The following is a 22,783-nucleotide window of genomic DNA, read 5'->3' on the forward strand; positions in this document are numbered from 1 at the left end:
AACATTGCTGGATAGAGTATTCTTTGCTGCATATTTTTCCCATTCAGCACTTTGAATATATGTTGCCACTCCTTGCTGGCTTGCCAAGTTTCTGTGGACAGACCTGCTGGGAACCTGATTGTTTTCCCTTATGGGTTAACAATGGGTTCTTGCAATGGGGAACTTTTGGGTTCCCTTTGCTGCTTTCATGATTCTTTTTGCATTTTGTGAATTTAATTATGATATGTCTTCGTTATGGCCAATTTTTGTATAATTTAACGGGAGTTCTCTGTGCTTCTGGGATTTTGATGTCTGTGTCTTTCCCCATTTTCAGCTATAATTTGCTCACATAAACATTCTGCCCTTTTTTCTCTTTCTTCATACTTTGGGGCTTTAATGATATGAATATTAATACATTTTAATAATTGCCGAGTTCCCTAAGTCTGTCTTCATGATTCCTGACCTTTGTTTCTCTCTTCTCTTCAGCTTCATTGCTTTCCATCATTTTATCTTCTCTGTCACTAATTTGCTCCTCTGCCTTGTGCATTCTTATTTTTATGGACTCCATTTGGGTTTACATCTCATTTATAGCATTGTTAATTCTGCCCTGACTAGATTTTAGTTCTTTTATCTGTGCAGAAAGGGATTCCCTGGTGTCTTCTATGCTTTTTTTCATGCCCAGCTAGTATCCTTATAATTGTTGTTTTAAATTCTAGTTCAGATGTCTTATTTATGAAATCCCTCACCACCATTTCTTCTGTTCTTTCTTTTGAGGAGAATTCCTCTGTCTTGTCATTTTAGAAGAAGAAAAAACAAGAATAATAGTATTAATAATAGAATGAAATAAAAATTAAAAAGTTGAAAAAAATCAAATAAAGGAAGCTAGATCCTAGGTGTGTTTTTGTCTGCTTGTTAATTAAGAGAAGCTTGATAGAAAATAGAAAAATTTAACAATTATGATATAAAAATAAAAAGCAATAAAATAATATAGAAAGAAAATTAAGTAAGAAATCTTGCTCTTTCTGAATCCAAGAAACAAAAGAAAAACAACAAAAACAAAAACGGAGGCAACAACCAAAAAAAACGAACAAAGGAAAAGATCCAAATGAAGCTAGATCCAGTTTCTCCTAGAGCTGAAACTTTGCAGCAGTCTATTATCGGTAGACTAAGCACATGGAAGGGATTCGTGCTGATCTCTGGGAGAGGAGAGATTCTCTGGGAGAATCTGCTGCTCTGATTCTCAGACCAACTTGCCCTAGTGGAGGTGTGTTTTGAAGGCACAGGGGGCAGTGCTTGGTGGAATGGTTCCATTCTCCACTTGATGGTGCTGTTTAGCTCCCTGGGGTTGATCAGTGTCGGTGGGCCAATGGTGAAAATGGTTTCAACCCACTGTGTAGTCTCCAGAGTGGGAAGTTCTTGCTGTCACAGGCACGTGACCAATTACTCCCCTGTGTCCCTTACTTCCATCAGCTCCCTGCCTCTCCGTCTCTGTGAGCTATCTGCCTACCATGTGGCGCCTCTCTCCGGAGTTTTATATCAGGCACAGCTGTGTTTCAAAACCCCACACTTCAGAGACCCCCCGAGGTAGGAATGCACACTGATCTTCTGGGGGGAGCATCTTGCCCTGGCCAGGGCCAGATTGTTCTCAAGAAAGGGTTGCACCACCACACAGTGGCAGCAGCTCAGAGTTTATGGGAAATCACAACACACAGTTGGTGCCAGTGTTTGTTGCCTTCAGCTGGCCTCTCTCTATTCCTATAGAGTTGAGTGTGGTGGCTTGATGGTGCCCACCACGTCTGTTGCCCATGGAAGGGCTGGGTCACCTGTACCAACTGCACTCCGAATAGGTGAATCACTTCTTCCTGGCGACCCTGGGAATCCTTAGACCACGCTGTTCGCTCCAAGGGCTCTGCCCTCATTCCTCGACGGAGCACCACCAGGGGCTGACCTCTGAAACTTCAGACTCTGCGCTCCGCTGTGTATAAAATGCTGGCAGGACTGAAACTCTCTCCTTTTTCCCCTATCCATAGTTCTGGGGAACAGTTTTCTCGTGCAATCCCCTGTGTGTTTTCACTCTTTCTAGCTGCTTTCAGGGGGTGTGCTTTCTTGCACCAACCCAATGTGCTGCTCTCTCTCCCCCTCTGTCTTTCTCTTCTTTATGACAGCAGCTCCTTCCCTTCTGTGGCACCTTGGCTCTTCTGTCCCCCAATTTACCTCTCCACATCATGTACCTGCCATGTTCTCTCCCTCAAATTATGCAGATTGGTCTGTTAATCCTCAGATTGAATTCCTAGGTGTTCAGAATGGTTTGATGTTGATCTAGCTGTGTTCAAGGGACCAGACAAACCCAGGGACCCTTACTACTCCATTTTAACTGCTCCCTCAAATGTTTTATAGGTATCTGACAATTACAGAAAGAGACACAATGTTGGGTATTTTATCATATGTTTAGTTAACACATCAGTTATGCTTTATACCAAGATTCAAGAAAATCTGGGCCTTTATCTTCAGTAAGAGGTTTTTTTTTTTTTTAATGTTAATCCATTCTAATCACCTATAATATTTGTAAAATTTATATCTACTTTTTTTCCCCCAAATTCAACACAGAACATAGCTTATGAACTTTCTGAACTGAACCCACAGGTTGTGTAAAATCTAGAGTAGAGACAGAGAGGTGCAGAATATGTGCATATGTTCATGTTTTAGGGAATGACATAATAGAACAGGAATTATTCCCCTTAATTCTTGTGAGGTAATGTAAAAAATATCATGCCTAAAAAGGAGTTTAATTTCCTTAAACTTTTATCAAGCCTGTATCTGGGGTAATTTGCATGCTGAAATACCACACAGTGTCTTTATGTTTACCTGTCTTATTCTTTTCTTTCTCTGAATAGAGCTCTCTTATCCTAATTCCAAGATTTATTACCATGAAAAATATTGTGAAGAAGAAAAATAAATCTCATTATAACATGCATTGCACACGGGTGCAGTGACACCTGACAAGTTCTGTTATAGCCAGTGATTAATACCTCTTCCAATATAGTTTTGCTTTATAACATTTTGGAGCATCCTTGTTGGGGAACATTGCGTATTATGTAGGAAAAGAACATTTTCTTCTGATTGCAATGCAATTGCAATGCAATTACTAAAAAGCAGTCTCTGATCAGAGGTAAAACCTCCAAAATTCTTCAATTACTCCTGCTTTTTCTGTATTATGTGGCCGATATGTATTGTATTTATATGGTGTGTTTGAGTGAAGGCTGTTAGGTCTTTTGAAAATCTAATGGTAAACTGTAAATATAGAATCAAAGATTTCACAATAATTACACAGCATGGGGAAGCCCAGGAACTTTGAAATTAGACCGTAGAGTCAGAGCCCCAAGAGTCTTGTGACTTTGGGTAAGCCTCAGTTTTCTCACCTAAAATCAGAAAAGCATTTGGTGATGTGAAGAGTAATTGAAATATCATGTAAAGCACTTAGTGCCAGTCATGTTATAAGTGCTCAGTAGTTGTTAATTATCTTTATATAATACTGCTATTAACTGAGATGAGCCAGTTAGAAATTCTCCTGGTATGGTAATCTTTATCACATGCAAACAGAATTCTGGCATAATAAATTTTCTTCTTTGTTTATAAGAGTGTGGTTCTCATATAAACAAATTAGAAGTTTCTTTTATGAGGGAGAGAAAATAAAGAACTAGAAAAGCCACCTCAAAGCAGAGGCAGACAAATTTTTACAGTGAAATTTTGGCAAGTATTAGTAGGGATTAAATAATCATAAGTCTTAGAGCTACATTCCAGTGGCATTTATGAGGAATAAAGCATATACTTTGGGATAAGGTTATTATAGCAGAGCCAAGACTGTATATAAATATGAGTTCGGCCTGCATTCAGCTACAATAAACAGAAGTCTCAATTTTGGAAGTATCTTAATCAGCTTATTTTTCCCATATAGCAAGTCTGGAAGTACACAACTATTGGTGTTGACTTATTTTGACAAGATCAGGGCCTGGATTTATGAGATCATTTTGGTGTTTCTCTCATCTTCTTTGTGTTTAGTAGAAGATGGCTGCTACAGCTCCAGACTGCATGTCTAATTTTATAGCAGGGAAAAGGGAAAAAAAAGAAGGGAGTGCCAGCTGTATCCTTCTCTTTCATCAGGAAAGAGAAGAACCTTCTAAGAGGTCCTAGAAGACTTGTACTTATGCCTCATTGGTCAGAACTGTGTCATATGTCTGCCCCTGGTCCTAAGGCAGCCTGGAAAAGCAAGTAGCTCTTCTGGGGCTGGATGCATCGCTGCCCTGAATATAATCAGAATTCTGATGGTAGGGAAGAAGAGTATGGGAAATAGACATGGACTGGGTACCATCTTATGGGTAGTGCCGTACCGGGTATCAAACAGGTGCTTCTCCAGTCTTTTTATTGTCATGCAAATTATTCTGTATCCCTTTGATTCACAGTAAAAGCCAAAGCACAAGTCTCAGGAAGTTCAAGCTAATAACTTGTAGTCACAAGGTCTTCAGACAGTTAGATGGAGAATCAGCCATTGTTGTTGGCATATTCATTAACAGCAGTAACATATTAATTCTTCTGGTTCATGAACACAGGATTTCTTTGCATTTGTTTGTCTTCAGTTTCTTTCATTTCAGAGTCATATAGTCTCATAGTCTTATAGTCCACCTCCTTGGCAAAATTTATTCCTAAGTATTTTATTGTATTTGGTGCTATTGTGATAGAATTGTTTTCTTTGCTTCTTTTTAAGCTATTTTGTTAGTATATATAAGCATAGTTGATTTCTGTACGTTGGTTTTATATCCTGCAACTTTACCGAATTTGTTGATTACTTCCCTCAATTTTTTGGCTGTGTTTTTAGGATTTTCTGTATATAAGATGATGTCGTCTGGAAATGTAGACAGTTTTACTTTCTCCTTTCTGATTTGGATGCCTTTTAATTCTTTATCTTGCCCTAACTGCCCTAGCTAGGACTTCCAGTACTATCTTGATTAAGAGTGGTTAGAGTGTGCACCCTTGTCTTGGTCCTGATCTTAGAGGAAAAGCTTTCAACCTTTCATCTTTAAGTGTCATGTTAGCTATAGCCTTGTTGTATACACCTTTATTATGTTAAGGTGTGTTCCTTCTATTTCCAATTTTTTGAAAGTTTAATCATGAAATCAAGGAAGGGTCAATTGTATTTTTTTAAATCTGTTGAGGGAATCATATAGTTTTTTATCTTTTGTTCTATTAATGTGGTGTATCACATTTATTGATGAATCATCCTTGCATCCCAGGAATAAAGCTCACCTGATCCTGGTATAGTGTCCTTTTAATGTGTTTTTGAATTCAGTTTGCTAATATTTTACTGAAAAGTTTTGCATCCATGTTCATCAGGGATATTGATGTGTAGTTTTCTTACAGTGTTCCTTATCTGGCTTTGGCAGTGTTGGTCTTGTACAATGCATTTGGAGTATTCCCTCCTCTTTAATTTTAGAAGATTTTGAAAAAAAAAAAAGAATGGTTAATTTTGCTTGAAGTGTTTGGTAGAATTCATCATCTCATTTGAGGAATTCTTCTTGGGAAGGCTTTTGATTGCACATTGAATCTCCTTGCCCCTGTATTGCTCTGTTCATATTTCCCATTTCTTTCTGATTTGGCCTTAGCTGTATGTTTCTAGGAATTTATCCGTTGCTTCTAGGTTATCAATTCTGTTGGCATATAACTGTTCATAGAAGTCTCCCATGATTCTTTACATTCTTTGGTATCACTTGTAATGTCTCATCTTTCATTCCTGTTTTTATTTTATTTTTTTTTAAGTTTACTTATTTTGAGAGAGAGAGAGAGAGAGAGAGAGGGAGCACACACGTGTGTGAGAGAGGGGCAGAGAGAGAGAGAGAATCCCAAGCAGGCTCTGCACTCTCGGCACAAATGCCAATGCATGGCTTGAACCCAGGAACTGTGAGATCATGACCTGAGCCAAAATCAAGAGTTGGATGCTTAACCGACTGAACCACCCAGGTGCCCCTCATTATGTTTTTATTTATTTGGGTCTTGCTTTTTTTTCAGACTGGCTAAAGGTTTGTCGATTGTTTCTTCTTTCTGCAATACGAGGTCTTAGTTTTGTTAATTTTTTTCTACTTTTCCTCTGGTCTCTATTTCATGTACTTTTGCTTTGATATTTATTATTTTTCTCCTTCTGCTAATGTTGGGCTTGGTTTATTCTTTTTCTGGTTCTTGAGATGTAGAGTTAGGTTATTTATTTAAGATCTTAATTTTGCCTGGGATGCCTGGGTGGCTCAGTCGGTAAAGTACTTGACTCTTGATTTAGGCTCAGGTCGTGGCTCTCACAGTTGGTGAGTTCAAACACCCCACTGGGCTCCACACTGACATCGCGGAGTCTGCTTGGATCCTCTCTCTCTCTCTTCTCCTACCCTGCTCATGCTCTTTCTCAACATAATTAAATAAACTTTCTAAAAAATCACTTTTTTCTTAATATAGAAATTATCTATATAAATATTATCCATATAAACCTCCCTTTTAGAATTGCTTTTGCAGCATCCCATAATTTAAGTATGTGTGTTTCCATTTTCATTTGTTTCAAGTTACTTTTTTAATGTCCTTTCGATTTCTTCTTTGACCCTTTGATTATTGAGGGGTACATTGTTTAATTTTCACATATATGTAGATTTTCCAGTTTCTTCTTATTGATTTCCACTTTTATAACTTTGCCAGTAAAGATAATTGGTATGATTTCAGTCTTCTAGATTTGGTAACACTTGTTTGTGATTGTATGAAGATATGATCTATCGTTGAAGAATGATATGTGTGCACTTGAGAAGAATGTGTATTTGGTTATTGTCTAATGGAATGTCTTCTATATGTCAGGTCCATTTGGTTTAACATATTGTCTAAATCCAATGTTTGCTTGTTGATTTTCTGTTGGGATGATCTATTCATTCTTAAAAAGTGTATATTAAACTCCACTTTTTTCTTGTATTGTTTACTTCTCCCTGCGGATCTGATTATATTTGCTTAATGTATTAGGTGCTCTCATGTTGAGTGTGTATATATTTTCAATTTTTATGTCTCCTTGAAGAACTGGTCCCTTTATCTTTATACAATGACCTTTGTTTCATGTTACTGTTTTTTACTTAGTCTGTTCTTTTCTTATTTTTTTCTGATATAGCCACCCTTGTCCTTTGGTTTCCACTTGCATGGAATATCTTTTTCCATCCCTTCACTTTGAGCCTATGTGTGTCCTTAATGCTGAAGTGAGTCTCTTTCAGGTTTGGTCTTGTTGTTTGGTTTTTCTTTTTTTACCCATCAAGATACTCTTTGCCTTTTGGTTTAAAAAGTTCAGTCCACTTACATGTACAGTAATTATTGACACATAAGGACTTACCGGCACCATCTTTTTAATAGCTTTCTGCCTGTTTTGTAGTTGCCTTTTTCCTTTTTGCCTCTCTTGCTGCATTCCTTTGTCGGTTTGTGATTTGTCACTGTTGTATGCTCTGATTCCTACGTCTTTGTTTTGTGGTTACTATGAGACTTACATAAAACATCTTATAGATCTAATAGTCTCTTTTACACTGATAACAGCTTAACCTCAATCTCACATGAAATCGCCACCCTTTTACTCTCCTCCTTTTATGCTTTTTAGTGATGATTTGTCTCTTTTTATATTGTATATTCATTAGCAAATTTTAATAGTAATACTTATTTTTGCTACTCTTGTTCTGACCTTTATAGTAAAATGGGTAACACACTATCATATTATAGTATTAGAGTTTTCTGAATTTGACTGCATGTCTGCCTTTATCAGTGTGTTTTATATTTTCGTATTTTTTTTTAGTTTTGGTTTTTAAATATTTAATTGTGAGAGAGAGCAAGTGGGGGAGGAGCAGAGAGAGAGGGAGACAGAGAATCCAAAGCAGGCTCCATGAGGTCAGTGCAGAGTCTAACGTGGGGCCCGAATCACAAACTGTGAGGTCATGACCTGAGCCAAAATCAAGAATTGGACACTTAACCGACTGAGCCACCCAGGCAGCCCTATATTTTCATGTTACTAGTTAGCTTCCCTTCATTCCAGCTGGATGAACTCCTTTCAGCCCTTCTCATTAGGCAGGTCTAGTGGTGATGAATTCCCTCAGCTTTTGTTTGTTTGGGAAAGTCTTTATTTTCCTTCATTCTTGAAGGATAATTTTGCCAGAAAGTTTTTTTTTGGGGGGGGGGTGGGGTTGTTTGTTTGTTTTTTTGGTTTTGGTTTGCAGTTATTTTTTCTTTTGGCACTTTGAATATATCATCCTAGTCTTAGCCTGTACAATTTCTGCTGAGAAATTCACTGATACCCCCATTGAAGTTCCTTTGTAGGTTATATATAATCTCTACTCTTGCTACCTTTAGGTTTCTCTCTTTTTTTGTTGTTGTGTTAGAAGGTGGGAGAGGGACAATAAAGTATCCTCCAAATGGAGAAGGCACTTTGAGACTGAGAAACAAAGAAGGCAACTTCTTTTGGTTTACACAGTGTTTTATTCAGGGGAACTTACTGATGGGGGGATCAGGCAGTAGATGATCCAGTTGCTTTGTAGTTATTCTGTGCAAAGTCAAGACATTAATCCACAGATTTTATAGAATGAAAGGACACACAAGAGGGCATTGTAGTGAGATTGAAGGGTTTACATGCATCTCAAAGGGGTTTGCATGTATCTAATTTGCAGATAATCTTTAATTAGATATTATGGCACCCCCTGTGCCACCAGGAAGGGGCAAGACTATGTTATCTCTAACAGATTCATGGGAGGCCAAAGCAAGCCTCTCCCCATCCTGGCCTTGGTGGTCTTTTCTAAGGTATGCATATTAATCTTCAAGGGGTCTAGATATGTAGCCCCCAAGAGAGGTCATCAAGTGAATATGAACAAGATGGAGGGCCAAAGATGGAGTCAGTGTTGTCAGCACTCTACAGTTTGATTTTTGATGTTTCTATTGTGATGTGTCTTAGACAAGGACATTTTGAATGAAAATAATGGGGTGATCTATTTATTATGTTTAAATCTTTTCCCAGAATCTGGAAGTTCTCTGCCATCATTTCTTTAAGCTTTCTGTTCCCTCATCTCTTCTCTTTGTGGAACTGATTCAGAAATTTGTTTTTGTTTTGTTTTGTTTTATAAGTGTCCTATAGATCACATAGGCTTTCTTCACTCTCTAATTTGTTTTTCTTTTTTGTCTTCAGACTGGGTGTTTCAAAGTGCCTGTCCTCTAACTCATTCTATCTTCTGTTTGGTCTACTCTGCTTTTGATTCTCTCTGTTGTGATTCTATTCCATTAAATTCTTCAACTCCAGAGTTTATCATTGATTCTTTTCTGTGATTTCTATCTCTTTGTTAAATTTCTCATTTTGGTCATGTGTTCTTTTCCTGATTTCCTTAAATTTTCTTTCTGTATTTTCTTGTACTCATTGAGTTTCATTAAAACAGCTTTTTTGAATTCTTTATCGGGTAAATCATACATTTTCATGTCTTTGTTTGGGTTTGGTTTTTGGAAGATGATTGTGATCTTTTGGGTATGTCATGTTTCCTTGATTTTTCATGAACCTGATGGAATCTGGAACACATACATCAGCAGGAACTATATCCCTTTTATGCTGTCTGAGAATCTTATATACTACAGCCCTGATTTGCCTCTTCTCCCCATTCATGGAGCTCTCTAAGTGATGCTCTGGATGCTGAGAGAAAAATGAGTCTCTTCAGCAGAGTCCTGCACAAATTTGAAAACTGGGCATTCATTCATGCCCAGGCTCTCCCTTTTCCCTGTGGGAGAAAATACAGGCAATCTATTTAGCCCTGTGCTATACCACCTTCGAGAAGGGGTGTCTTACCCAATCTAGTGCCTACAAACTTGTTTTTTTTCCTCTAGTGGATGTTGGAACTTTTCCTCTGGAAATCAGGACTTCCCCCAAAGGCTTTATGATCTGAAAGTGATTGCTTAACTCACTGTTCTGCATGCACTCCCAGATCACATCTGAGAGGGGTGGGAACCAATTCACAGTCTCATGTAGGTTCTACAGCCAGTACTGATATCTGGTAGACCGGTGAGCTAAACCCACCGTGGGTCCCGTGGTGCAAGGCGCTGGGTTCTACAACTCACACAGAAGCGCTTATGTTTGTGGATTTATTTTTATTATTGCAGGACAAAAATAAGGTATGCCCAATGCTGCAGTGATGCCTATCTCACCCTCATTTAGATTTTTACTATTTATCAATTAATTTTTTCCTCAATGTACACAAGAGGTTTCTGGATCAGAGATTTATTATTTATCAGACAGACTATAGCCAGTGAGTGGTTCCACATGTCTCAGGTCTTGCCTATGGGACAACACAATGAAGCCAGGTCAGATGTCCTCCACACACAGTCTATGTATTGTAGGCAAATATTTAAAAAAGAAATAATTTTTCTCTGCTTTTTACAAATGGAATAGAGGAAACTTCTTCCCTTCTTCTGAGAGTTTCATTGCAAATATCTAAGTCTTTGTGGGGGGGGGGGTGTAAATAAATCTCTCAATGAAAAGATAAGCCCACTGGTCTTCAGTTTTACTACTCAGAAATACATACAGCCCCCAGAAATGTAAACACATACCTCTGGGATTAAGTAAACCTGTCTGGAGTCCTCACAATGTATTCAATTGTAACTTAATTCCTAAAGTTTACTTTTGGTTCAGAACCCCAAATTTCAGTAAAATTTGCCCTGAAAGCCCTAACTGTGCAATAACACAAAAACATTTTCTCTATAGTCCCAGAGAGGGACATTTCATTAGGATAACAAGTCACTCTGTCAGGAGGACATACAGTCATAAATTTGTCTATGTCTAACAACAGAACTACAAAATACATGAAAGCAATAAATAAATAAAGGAATAAATAGAAAACCTCATGACCATAATCACGTATCTTAATATACCTCAGCAATTTGTGTAGCAGTAGATTTTTCAAAAATCATCAGAGACATAAAAATCTGAACACTATCAGCTACCTATTTAAGAATATTTCTGGGGCTCCCGGGTGGCTCAGCCCATTGGGCATCAGACTTCGGCTCGGTCCTGATCTCTGTCATGATCTCTTAGTCCATGGGTTCAGGCCCCATGTCGGGCTCTGTGTGAACAGCTCAGAGCCTGCAGCCTGCTTCAGATTCTGTGTCTCCCTCTCTCTCTCCCCTCCCCCACTCGTGCTTGCTCTCTCAAAAATGTTAAAAAAAATTTGAAAAAAAAGAAGAATATTGCTGTTTCTCTTGAGAAAGACTACCAGCAGTGAAAAAGGATACTTGTTTCTGTAGCTCCTAGCAGCATGGGGACTTCATATTTTTCAGTGTTATTATTTGTTAATCTGATAAGGCAAACCATGGTACTTGTATTTATTTTCTTTTCGATAATTTCTAAGTGATTGAATATTTTTGATTTTTTCTTTTTAAAAAGTACATCAATAATTTTATATCTATTTCTGTATTATTGTAGTCTTTTTTTATTATATTGTTTTCTATTACAGTTATTTCCCCCTGGTCATTAATTTTTGAATCATCTTTTTCTTATATTCTTTAACTTGTAGAAGTTAACATTTAGTCGAATCCATCTTTTTTTGTTTAGTCTAATCCATCTTTTTAAAAATTTTTATTTTAGAGAGAGAGCGCAAGCAGGGGAGAGGGGTAGAGAGAGAGAGAGAGAGAGAGAGAGAGAGAGAGAATCTTAAATAGGCTCCATGTTCAGTATGGACTGGATGCAGGACTTAATCCCACGACTCCGGGATCATGACCTGAGCCAAAATCAAGAGTTGGATGCTCAACCGAGTCCCCCAGGTGCCCCAAATCCGTCTTTTTTAAGAAATAGTTTTTCCTTTGGTTTCTATAACTTATTTTTTATAATTTTACCAATGACTTATAGTCCATATAGGGCATTATCTCATTTACCAATTTTCCTTATAAAATCAAAGTAGAGACCCTATAACCAATGAAACATTGAAATGGGCCAAGTAATATGATTACTGTCTCATGTTCTGACAAGTTAGACTACTGAAGTATTTATTACAATATTACCCTACTCTTATGCAATTTAAATTTATGTCTTCTTTTTGGTTCTCAGATCATTCATAATTTCACAAGGCGAATCCAGACCAAAATCAAAGATCTTCTACAGCAAATGGAAGAGGGGCTCAAGACAGCTGATCCACATGATTGCTCTGCTTATACTGGTTGGACAGGTGAGAATATAGGGTATAGTTAATTGATGTTCTGTTTGGGGATTACAATTGTAACACTTAAATTTAAAATTTTTCTTCTTTTAAAGTGGTAAAGTTTTATACCCTTTAAACAAAATCTTGAACTTCTTCAGTGATGAGATACTTTGGAATTTTATTTCTAAAGAAATCTTTTCTGCCTGAAATTTGAACTTTGATATGTAGTATGTCATATTTTTATAGCATTATTTGTTTGACCTAATATATGGGTATCTATGAAAATGTATAATAAGAGATAACTTGCTGTAGGTTCAGTTGTTTATTTGCCTTTACACTTTGATCTTTGTGACAAGTTGTGGTATGTGATTTCTCCATTGTACCTAAACTATTTAACCTATTGCTTGTACCCATTTGACTCATTTGGACACATAAAGATTTTGCTTTTGAATTTAGTGATAATAATTGAATAAGCAACCAGTAATACACTTTGCATCCAAAAACTTAATTTCAAAGTTAGCTTGCCTTAACTAATCTTTATATTCTTATTATTTTACCGTGTAGCCAGAACATTATGATAACTACTTAGGGAGTATAAGGAAATAAAGACCTTCTTCTGAGGGATTAGACTATACAGTATGATTAGTGCCAATAATAATTTTCATACTGATTTATAGCCTTTGCTAAACTTTTATAGTTTAGTCAATGAACAGCATAGACATAAGTATACATGTTAGAATACTGAGAACCGATACAATACCTGCTTTTGCAATACACAATCGAACAAGTTCCTAATCTTTTTTTGTGTTTATTTTTTTATTTATTTCTGTGATGCTTTATTTATATTTGTCTATTATGAATACAACATTTACATAAATGACATTACAATTAAATTTTTCAAACTTTTAAACCCAGGAAGAAATGGAGTTAGTTCAACTTATACAGCCAAAGAAATTTATCTTAATATAAATTTAGATAATTTTGGCTAACTTGAAGTAAATTCAAAGAAGGATATTTTGAAAGGAAAAACAACATAGTTACTCTTAGCACAGATTTTCCCTAAAACACCTTTTTCTTTTATTTCAAAGTTTTATTTAAATTTTACTTAGTTAACATATAGTGTAATAATGGTTTCAGAAGTATAATTTAGTGATTCATCACTTACATATAACACCCAGTGCTTATCACAAATGCTCTCCTTAATGCCCATCACCCATTTACCCTACCTAACCCCCCCCCCCGCCCCCCCGCCCATCAACCCTCAGTTTATTCTCTATAGTTAAGAGTCTCTTATGGTTTCCTTTACTCTCTCTTTTTTTTTCCCTTTTCCCTATGTTCATCTGTATTATTTCTTAAATCCCACATATGAGGGAAATCATACAGTATTTAATCTTTCTCTGACTGACTTACTTTGCTTAGCATAATACATTCTAGCTCCATCTATTTCATTGCAAATGGCATGATTTCATTCTTTTTAGGCTAATGTCCCATTGTGTGTACATATGTATATGTGTGTGTGTGTATCACATCTTTCTTGTTTTAAACATATGTTTTGAAGTAGTTTTTGTTGTTTAGTTCAAAATTTTAGTTAAATTCTAGTTAGTTAACATATAGTATAATATTGGTTTTAAGAGTAGAATTTAGTGGTTCATCACTTACATATAACACCCAGTGCTCATCCCAACATGAGATGCCTTCCTTAATACCCATCACCCATTTAACCCATTTCCCCTTTGCTCCTTTTAAATGTTTCAAAAGATAGGAAAATAAGGAATACTTCCTGTTATTTTATGAAGCAAGGATAATACTGGTACCAAAACTGACATAAATATTTACCAAAAAAATAACCACAGCTCAGTCTCCCTTACTAATTATTAATTTGATAGTTATAATGCTACTTTGGCTTATAAAATAGGTTTATATATTTTAGATGTTTATACTGAAGTTTTCAAGGGCAGAAAGTTAGGATGTCTTTAAAAAAAAAATAGTTTGCCTGTCATTTACTTTAAAATGTTTAAGCAGTGGAGTGCCTTGGTGTGTCAGTCAACTGAGTGGCCAACTCTTGATTTTGGCTCAGGTCATGATCTCAGGGTTGTGAGATTGAGCCCTGTGTCGGGCTCTGTGCTGAGCATGGAGCCTGCTTAAGATTCTCCCTCTCCTTCTCCCTCCCTCCCTCCCTCTCTCACTCTCTCCCTCTCTCCATCTGCCACGTTCCCCTGCTTGCTTGTTCTTGCTCATAACTAACTAACTAACTAACTAACTAACTAAATAAATAAATAAATAAATAAAATATTTAAGCATTGAATACACATAACTATAGGTTTTTAGAGTCACAAGCTGACCACATCATCATTCTATTTTTATGGATTTCTCAGTCAATCATGAAGTACTTATTTGTAAACCTTCTATAGTGATTATGTTTGAAATTTGTAACTTTTAACTTGCTTTCTATGTTTATAATGTCAATTTTTTGAATACAAAAAAACCTTAACTCTAGGAGTTTATAAGCAATTCATATGGAAGGCTATTTTTTCTAGGCTTACAAATATGGTACTTTTATAGCTGTTCGACTTAAAAGCTTTAAAGAAATGAGTAATGAGAAAAGTTCTTTTCAAATATATGTAGAGAGAGAGATGTTAAGAATTTGAAAGGGAAGTAGGATACCCTGAAATGGAGAGTTAAAGAAAAAAGAAACTACCTATTTAGAGAAATGTAAAAAGCAAAATGCATAGTGTACCATACAGAGATGTTGAATGACCATGCTGTGTCGTGCACGTGAAACTGCTGTGACATTGTGTGCCAGCTATACTCAAGTGAAAAAATTAAAGCAAAATGAAAAATAATAGAAATGAGAGTGGATATTAGACAAAGAACATAATATTAGAGAATCCCAGTTGAAACATGAATAAATATTTATTGTGTCCTTTTCACCATCATATCATTTCTATCAATACTTTTTCTGCAATATATTTCAGTAAGTATATATTTATACAGATTCATTTCTTTTACTTAGCTGTCATAGTGACTGGGGTCCAGGAATAATAGCAGGCTTTCAGAAGCCGAACAGGTCATCCTCTATAGGTTTCCAGAAAAAGGCCCCTCTCTGGTTCACTTGAGTGCCTGGATTTGTTCCTTAATCTAAAATAGGAAGGTTGTTGGGGCACCTGGGTGGCTCAGTTGGTTGAACATCTGACCTCAGCACAGATCATGATCTCACGGTTCCTGGGTTCAAGCCCCGCGTGGGGCTCTGTGCTGACAGCGCAGAGCCTGCAGCCTTCTTTGGATTCTGTGTTCCCTTCTCTCTCTGCCCCTCCCCCCGCTCACCTCTGTCTCTCTCAAAAATAAAAACATTAAAAAATATTTTTTTAAATAGGAAGGTTACATACGTGATAAACTCTGTCTTCTGTGTTCGTTACCTTACTCTGCATCAGATAGCTAGTCCATAAACAGTGAGTTGATCACTGGTTGGTTGGTCATTTGGATATGTTGGTCACTAAAGAAATTGAAAAATTGTGAGAAATAGGAAAATTGGAAAGGAGGGTGTAAAATTTAGAAAGTGATAATTTAATTTAGGATGGGATAGGAGGAAACGATTATATGAGAAGTAAAAAGGATCCAAGTTAGCTTAAAATACAGAGGAGAAGGGATAAGATCTTAAAATGAATGTACAGAAAATGGGAATGTGTGGGAAGTCATACATTTTACCTTGTCTAGGAGGTATTGAATCACTATCAGAGCAATTAGTAGGATAATGGATTTAAACTTGGTTTAGCCTTTTCTTCCCTGAGTTTTTTTTTGTTTCTGTTTTTATTTTCCTTTTTTTTTTTTTTTTAACTTGAGAGACAGAACGATAGAGAAAGCACAAGTGGAAGAGGGGCAGGTAGAGAGAGAAAGAGAGAGAGAGAGAGAGAGAGAGAGAGAGAGAGACTCCCAAGCAGGCTCCACTCTGTCAACGTAGAGCCCAATGTGGGGCTCGATCCCACGAACCATGAGATGATGGCCTGAGCTGAAATCCTGCGTCAGACACACAACTGACTGAGCCACCCAGCACCCCATCTTTCTGTTTTTAAAAGATGTATCATGTGTAATTTGTTGGACGAGGCTCCTTCAGAAACAGGTTTTATGTAGTTTTTCGTGTAATCATAAAATAACATCCTGAAGGTGAAAAAGAAAGGTAATAATGCTTTTCTTTGGGGGTGGGGCATTATTCTAGGCATAGCCCTTTTATACCTGCAGCTGTACCGGGTCACATGTGACCAGACCTACCTGCTCCGATCCCTGGATTATGTAAAGAGAACACTTCGGAATCTAAATGGCCGCAGGGTCACTTTCCTGTGTGGAGATGCTGGACCCCTTGCAGTAGGAGCTGTGGTGTATCATAAACTCAAAAGTGATTGTGAGTCCCAGGAATGCATCACAAAGTGAGTTTTTAAAACTGGAAGTATTTTCTCTAAATTCTCAATTCAAGGTGTTGCTGTAGAAAGATATTCAAAAAAAATTATTTTTTAATTCATCTCTTGTTGCAAACAGGCCTTTCCAAGAAGTGAAGAGGTTATATATTAATTGGAACATAATGATAAGATCACATGTCTCCTTTCTATCCAAGCCTGTGTCTGCCTTCATTTGGGGAGCAATAAACATGTTCCTTCATGTTACTTTAATCTTTTCCTAAGTAATTGGTTGCCTTCATTGCATGAAAATTAGCGTCTATGCCTTAGGTTCGCTATCATAACTAAGTTATTTTTAGGTTCAATTGTTTTGGAACAATTAGTGTAAAACTTTTATTGCACCTAAAATAACTGGTTTATGTTCTCTTTTGAAGAGGGAGAAATCAGGGCTCACGCCCGTGGTCTGGTGGAGTGTGTGGCACATGCTAGTTGGTTGATGTTTTTTGAAAGACAGAATGACTCAAGCTAGTTCCCAAGCATTGACTACATTTTAGTACTCTTTTCTTTTAAATTTTAAATCATTCTGGATTTCAAAATTGAATATCATCTCTTATATCGTTTAGACTAGATATAAAGGTAGATTTTTTTTTTTAATTTTATTTATTCTGAGAGAGAGCAGGAGAGGGGCAGAGAGACAGGGGGAGAGAGAGTCCCAAGCATGGTCTGCAGGGTTAGCACAGAGCCTGATGCGGGGCTTGAACTCAGGAACTGTGATATCGTGACCTGGGCCAAAGTCGGGCGCTTAACTGACTGAGCCCCCCCAGGCGTCCCTAAAGGTAGATATTTTGAACCGAAGAGTGTTTTGTTATTAATTTGATATCTGAGAGAGAAATTAGTGTAGTGGAAAAGTTTTGGTTGTTTGGGTGGGGTGGGTTTGTTTTTTTTTTTTTTTTTTTTCAGTATGTTGTAAACTCGGTTTTAAATTTAAAGTAACAGGTAATTCCTAAAGTGATGGGGTTATTGACAGTTTCAGGAAGAGGTATCTCAGACACTGTCTGGGAAAACAGAATTTTTCTTGTTGGGTAGACTTCTGCAGCTCCAGAAGACGATTGTGTGCCGAGATTCGGACCTTCCCGATGAGCTGCTCTATGGACGGGCAGGTTATCTGTACGCCTTACTCTACCTGAACACGGAGATCGGCCCGGGCACGGTGTGTGAGTCAGCTATTAAAGAGGTACAGTGGGGCTGCCGGCAACGGTGGGTGCGCGCTCTGTCTACCATCCCAGCCTGTCAGCACAGAGCAGCATTAGTGGCTGGACTCTGCTTCTGGGTAGCAGTAATTTCTTAAGGGATGTCATAAAATCACCGAATAGCTCCTCTTTTTCCTTTCTAGGTACATTTTGTAAAAATCTGTCCTCTTAGGCCACTATTAATTCACCTGTTTTTACTAGAACCAAACAACAGCATCTCTCAAAAGATAGGATGTTTATTTCTGGTCATGAGGTATCTGAACTGGTTAGGCAGTCCTGGGAATATGGCTAAGGATCCAGGTTCTTCTGTCCTGTTCTGCTATGTCCCAGGGGCATGCCCTTATCTGCAAGACCCAAGCTACTTGAGCAGCAAAGCAGCTTGTTTTTTAAGGCCACAATCTAGAGGTTGTCTGCTTCACTCCTGCTCACACTTCACTGCCAGAACTTGTTCAGAGGACCGTGTCTGTCTGTAGCTCAGAGCCCAGGTGCCCAGTGAAAACTTGGAGCACTGTTACCAAAAGTATGAGGGGAGAGAGGATATGAGGAAACGGTTTGTGTCTTTGCCATGTAGTCATTACAGGTATGATATTCTTTGGATTTAACTAAAACCCTGCATGCTGCGGGCATTTCATTAGCCGTTCATAAATAAGGCCAGTTCCTCCAGCCTTTCCTGGAAGATGTAGGGCCGGTCTTTTGGAGCAAACATTGCAGTTACAAGGCAACTAAGCAGTCTGGGAAAGTTCTTTTAGGAAGTTTTTCTAGATTCCAGTGAACTGTTCATGCAAAGAACTTTTAATTTCTTGGTTTGACTCCCTGATGTCTTTTTCTACTCTGAGATTGTCTTCTGATTTCTCTCTGCCTCTATTTATTAATTTATAAAGTAAAGATAACAGTGGTGCTATTCACTGCTTACAGATTTTTGGATTAAGTAATCTATGTAAAGACATGTTGTTAATTAGACAAAAACAAGGTACTTAACGCTGTCTTCATAATCTCCATAGGTAGTCAATGCCATTATTGAATCAGGCAAGACCCTGTCAAGGGAAGAAAGGAAGGCTGACCGCTGTCCACTGTTGTATCAGTGGCACAGGAAGCAGTACGTTGGAGCAGCCCACGGCATGGCTGGAATCTACTACATGTTAATGCAGGTAAATAGGAATACTCTGGAATACCAATACAGTGACTACAGTATAAAATATTTGATCGGATGGGAAATGGGGCCTGAAATGTTAGTGTAAATCCAGCAGACTGAAATTAAATAAGGATCCTACACTGAATCATGGATATTTATGCTCTGCTTCATGAACCCCAAGCAGTGAAGTCCAAGAGTGTGCGTCCTGCATGCACTTTTGTACTGGGTTAGTGAGGTGCCTGCTGCCTGCATTTTTCTTCTATGTCTTTCTGCTCATTGTAGTAGGAACCCTTTGAATGGAGGGAAGCAGAAAGAGCCTCCAGCATCCAGACTGGGTAGAGACTTTCTCATGTTCAAATACCCCCAACTTGCTGTCAGTTGTGTTCTAAATTTTCAACTAGTTTACTGTTGTCGTGATGATCTGGTCTCTCAATCATCCGTGACATCTGCTGAATTAAATACTCACTTCCATCAGGCAGGCAGAGACCCCACCCCAAATATTGCTTCAACCTGCTTCCAGCCCCATGGCCTGGACCTCCCTTCCCCACTGTAGACACAGCCTACTTTTTTTTCTTTAATTAAACCTTTCTTTATCTGCCACACCCATAAAAGAGTAGTTAATGCTGAAAATCGCAAAGCTGGTAAGTCAAGGAGTGTGGGTTATTAGAATTTAGATCTTTTTAACCAAAAACCTTTATACTTCTTTTTAAAAATTTTACTTCACATCCTTTTTGAAAGCCTACTCTACCATGGGTCACCTGGTGGCTCAGTCGGTTAAGCGTCCAACTTTGGCTCAGGTCATGATCACACAGTTTGTGAGTTCGAGCCCCATGTCGGGCTCTATGCTGACAGCTTGGAGCCTGGAGCCCTGCTTCGGATTCTGTGTTTCCCTCTCCCTTTGCCCCTCCCCCACTGACACTATTCTCTTTCTCAAAATTTAAAAAATTTTTTTTCAAAAACTTACTCTATCACTAAAGGAAATTCATATTTAAACAGGGCTAAACCCCCATTTTCTGGTAACTAGTTGTCGTTGTTTATTCTAGAAAAATAAAACATATACTCCAATTTGTGGATTTTCTTTATAGTGCAGACACATGTTTCCAAAGTAACTAGAATTGCATTTCATTTAAAAATAGCACTGCTATTCTGGGAAGTTGGTGATTTGTGTGTGTTTTCTGTTTCCCCAGAAAAATATTTTGACACTAGCTTTTGAAACTTTTCTTCTTAAGTGACACCCTTATGGGAATCATAACCATATGAAAACCACACCAATAAGACATCACTTAGTTTAGATTGAAGTGTCTAGGTTAATTTTGTTAGATAATAAGGGTTTCCTTGAGAGAAACACAGGTCACAAAATTGTCCCCTTGTCTGCTTTTAAAGTGAAGAACATGGCACCATTATTTACCCAGAATTCTGTATGGAAATCAGCGTCGGTTTTCTTGTAGCAATCTCTTAAGCAGCTGTGTGCCAAAGCTCGCTCACAAGGGCCAGGTACACGCGGCTCTTCCCCCACCACCCCTGCGTTTAGTGCCAGTCTACCGTGCAGCTGTGGGTCAGTGTGGCGGTGGACGGTTCTCCCATGCAGTTTCATTTGGAAGGCTGTCACAACAGTACACACAAAAAACTTTTAAAACATGACTGAAACTCCACTTTCTAGATGGCAGAATAAACACATTTCTCCTCTTGAAAATCATCCCAAAACAGCAAGGACAACAATAAACCAGAAACCTAACTTCTTGATGAGACTAGGACACATCTGGAGCCCCAGACTACAAACGTGTAGACTGAGAGTAGATGAAAGAATGGCAGGTGACCAGGCAGGACAGAGCAAGATCACACATAGGTGTCTGAAAAAGAGGATGCCAGCAAGAAGCAAGCTGGTTTGTCCTGTAAAACCCAGCACTCAGGAACTTAATGTGCCGTTGCTATCAAAGACCGAGAGATGCGTGCGTGTGGGGCATGGTGTTTGGGCAGCGAGGGGGCTTCTTTGAAAACTTTATACAGAGCAGTTGGACTTCTGCCAATAAGATCACCCTGCACAGTGACTGGCCCTCCCCTAACTCCTACTGGAGACAAAAGGAAATGTTCTGGAGAAACCGAACCAGATCTTTCAATTCAAGAAAGCTGGTGTAGAGGACAGTTGAAGTGAAGCATAGAACTGAACACAGGGGGCTTGGCTGGATGTCTTCAGGGTGTGAGGGGAGACCTCCCTGTCCCCACGACCAGCATCACGCACTACCGCCTCTCTTACCCGTTGGCATCACTGCCTTCACCTCACGAGGGGGGTTGAAGTGGGATGTTTTGGTTGTTTTTGGAGAAACCGCTCAGGTAAAGGTCTACAGATACAGGTGTTTCAAAGTTCCCACTAAAAATGTTAGATAGCTGTCTCTGATGGTTAATACTGTGTTTCAGTTTGGCTGGGCCAAAGTGTCCAGGTATGTGGTCAGACATTCTTCTGGATGTTTCTATGAGGGTATTTGGGGTGAGATTTACATTTAAATGGTGTAGGGGCGCCTGGGTGGCTCAGTTCGTTAAGCATCGACTTCGGTTCGGGTCATGATCTCACCGTTTATGAGTTCGAGCCCCACATCTGGCTCAAATTCTGTGTCTCCCTCTCTCTCTGCCCCTCTCCCACTCACTCACTCTCTCTCTCTCTCTCTCTGTCTCTCAAAAATAAATAAACGTTAAAAAAAATTGAATGGTGTTAGAACATAAGGGGAGGGATGGTAAAGTATCCCCCAACTGAGAAGGCAGAAAACAAAGTAGGCCACTCCATGGAGTTTACACAGACTTTTCTTCAGGGTACCTTACTGACGAGGGTCGGGGTGGGTGGGGGGGAGTGTCAGTAGGGGATGATCCATGGCACCTGCATAATTATTTTCTGCAAAGTCCAGACCTTAGTCCGTAGATTTTGTGGAGGGAGGGGACATGCAGAAGAGTGTTGCAGTGAGATCAGAGGGTTTGCACACACCTCAAAGGGCTTGCACACACCTAATGGGCAGCTACTCTTTAGTGAGATCTCGGGGCCCCACCTGTGCATCAGGAAGGGGAAAGACTGTGTTATCTCTGACAGACTCCTGGGAGGCCAAAACAGGCTTCCCCCATCCTTGCCGCAGCAGTTATTTCTAAGGAATGTATATTAATCTCCAAGTGGCCCAGAATACACGGCCACAAGAGAGGTCCCTGAGCAAATGTGAACAAGAGGGAGTCGGTGTTGTTGGCACTCCTACGAATGCATGGACTTCTTCTAGTAAAGCAGTTTGCCCTCCGCAGTGTGGGTGGGCCTCATTCAGTCAGGTGAAGGCCTACCCTGAGCGAGAGGGAATTCTCCAGCAGATGGCCTTCGGACTGTCTTCAACATCAAAAAAATTTGAAACAAAAGGTCTATCCAAGTCTTAAATAACCAGATAATTGAATTAATTTTAATTTTAGATGCTCCTCAGTATTCCAGGTAATCGATGCTTTATTATACTAGCTACAGTACAAAGGCTTAAAAAACACATAAGGAAAAAGAAATTAAATGTTCTGTTTTTATTTGTTTAAAGCCAGCAGCAAAAGTGGACCAAGAGACCTTGACAGAAATGGTGAAACCTAGTATTGATTACGTGCGCCACAAGAGATTCCGATCTGGGAATTACCCTTCGTCGTTAAGCAATGAGACCGATCGCTTGGTCCACTGGTGCCACGGTGCCCCGGGCGTCATCCACATGCTTACGCAGGCTTACAAGGTCAGTACTGCCATGTGTACCACAAGCATTTACTGTTCAGAGCTTCGGTTTTTCCACCAGGTTCTCAGTTAGATTTTGGCCAGCACATTTGATT

At 38.7% G+C, this 22,783-nt stretch overlaps 1 protein-coding gene across 1 annotated transcript in view; it reads left to right on the plus strand.

The window, feature by feature from the left end:
* Positions 1 to 22,783, plus strand: part of LANCL2 (LanC like 2) — a 50,053-nt gene that overhangs the window by 12,543 nt on the left and 14,727 nt on the right. The window contains exons 2-6 of the mRNA XM_042914145.1: positions 12,098 to 12,215; positions 16,402 to 16,609; positions 17,663 to 17,810; positions 18,828 to 18,974; positions 22,507 to 22,689. Of these exons, the coding sequence (XP_042770079.1) occupies positions 12,098 to 12,215; positions 16,402 to 16,609; positions 17,663 to 17,810; positions 18,828 to 18,974; positions 22,507 to 22,689 (804 nt within the window). The remainder of the gene's footprint in view (positions 1 to 12,097; positions 12,216 to 16,401; positions 16,610 to 17,662; positions 17,811 to 18,827; positions 18,975 to 22,506; positions 22,690 to 22,783) is intronic.

This window comes from Panthera leo, chromosome A2 (assembly GCF_018350215.1).
Source record: "Panthera leo isolate Ple1 chromosome A2, P.leo_Ple1_pat1.1, whole genome shotgun sequence".
Lineage (NCBI taxonomy): Eukaryota > Metazoa > Chordata > Mammalia > Carnivora > Felidae > Panthera > Panthera leo.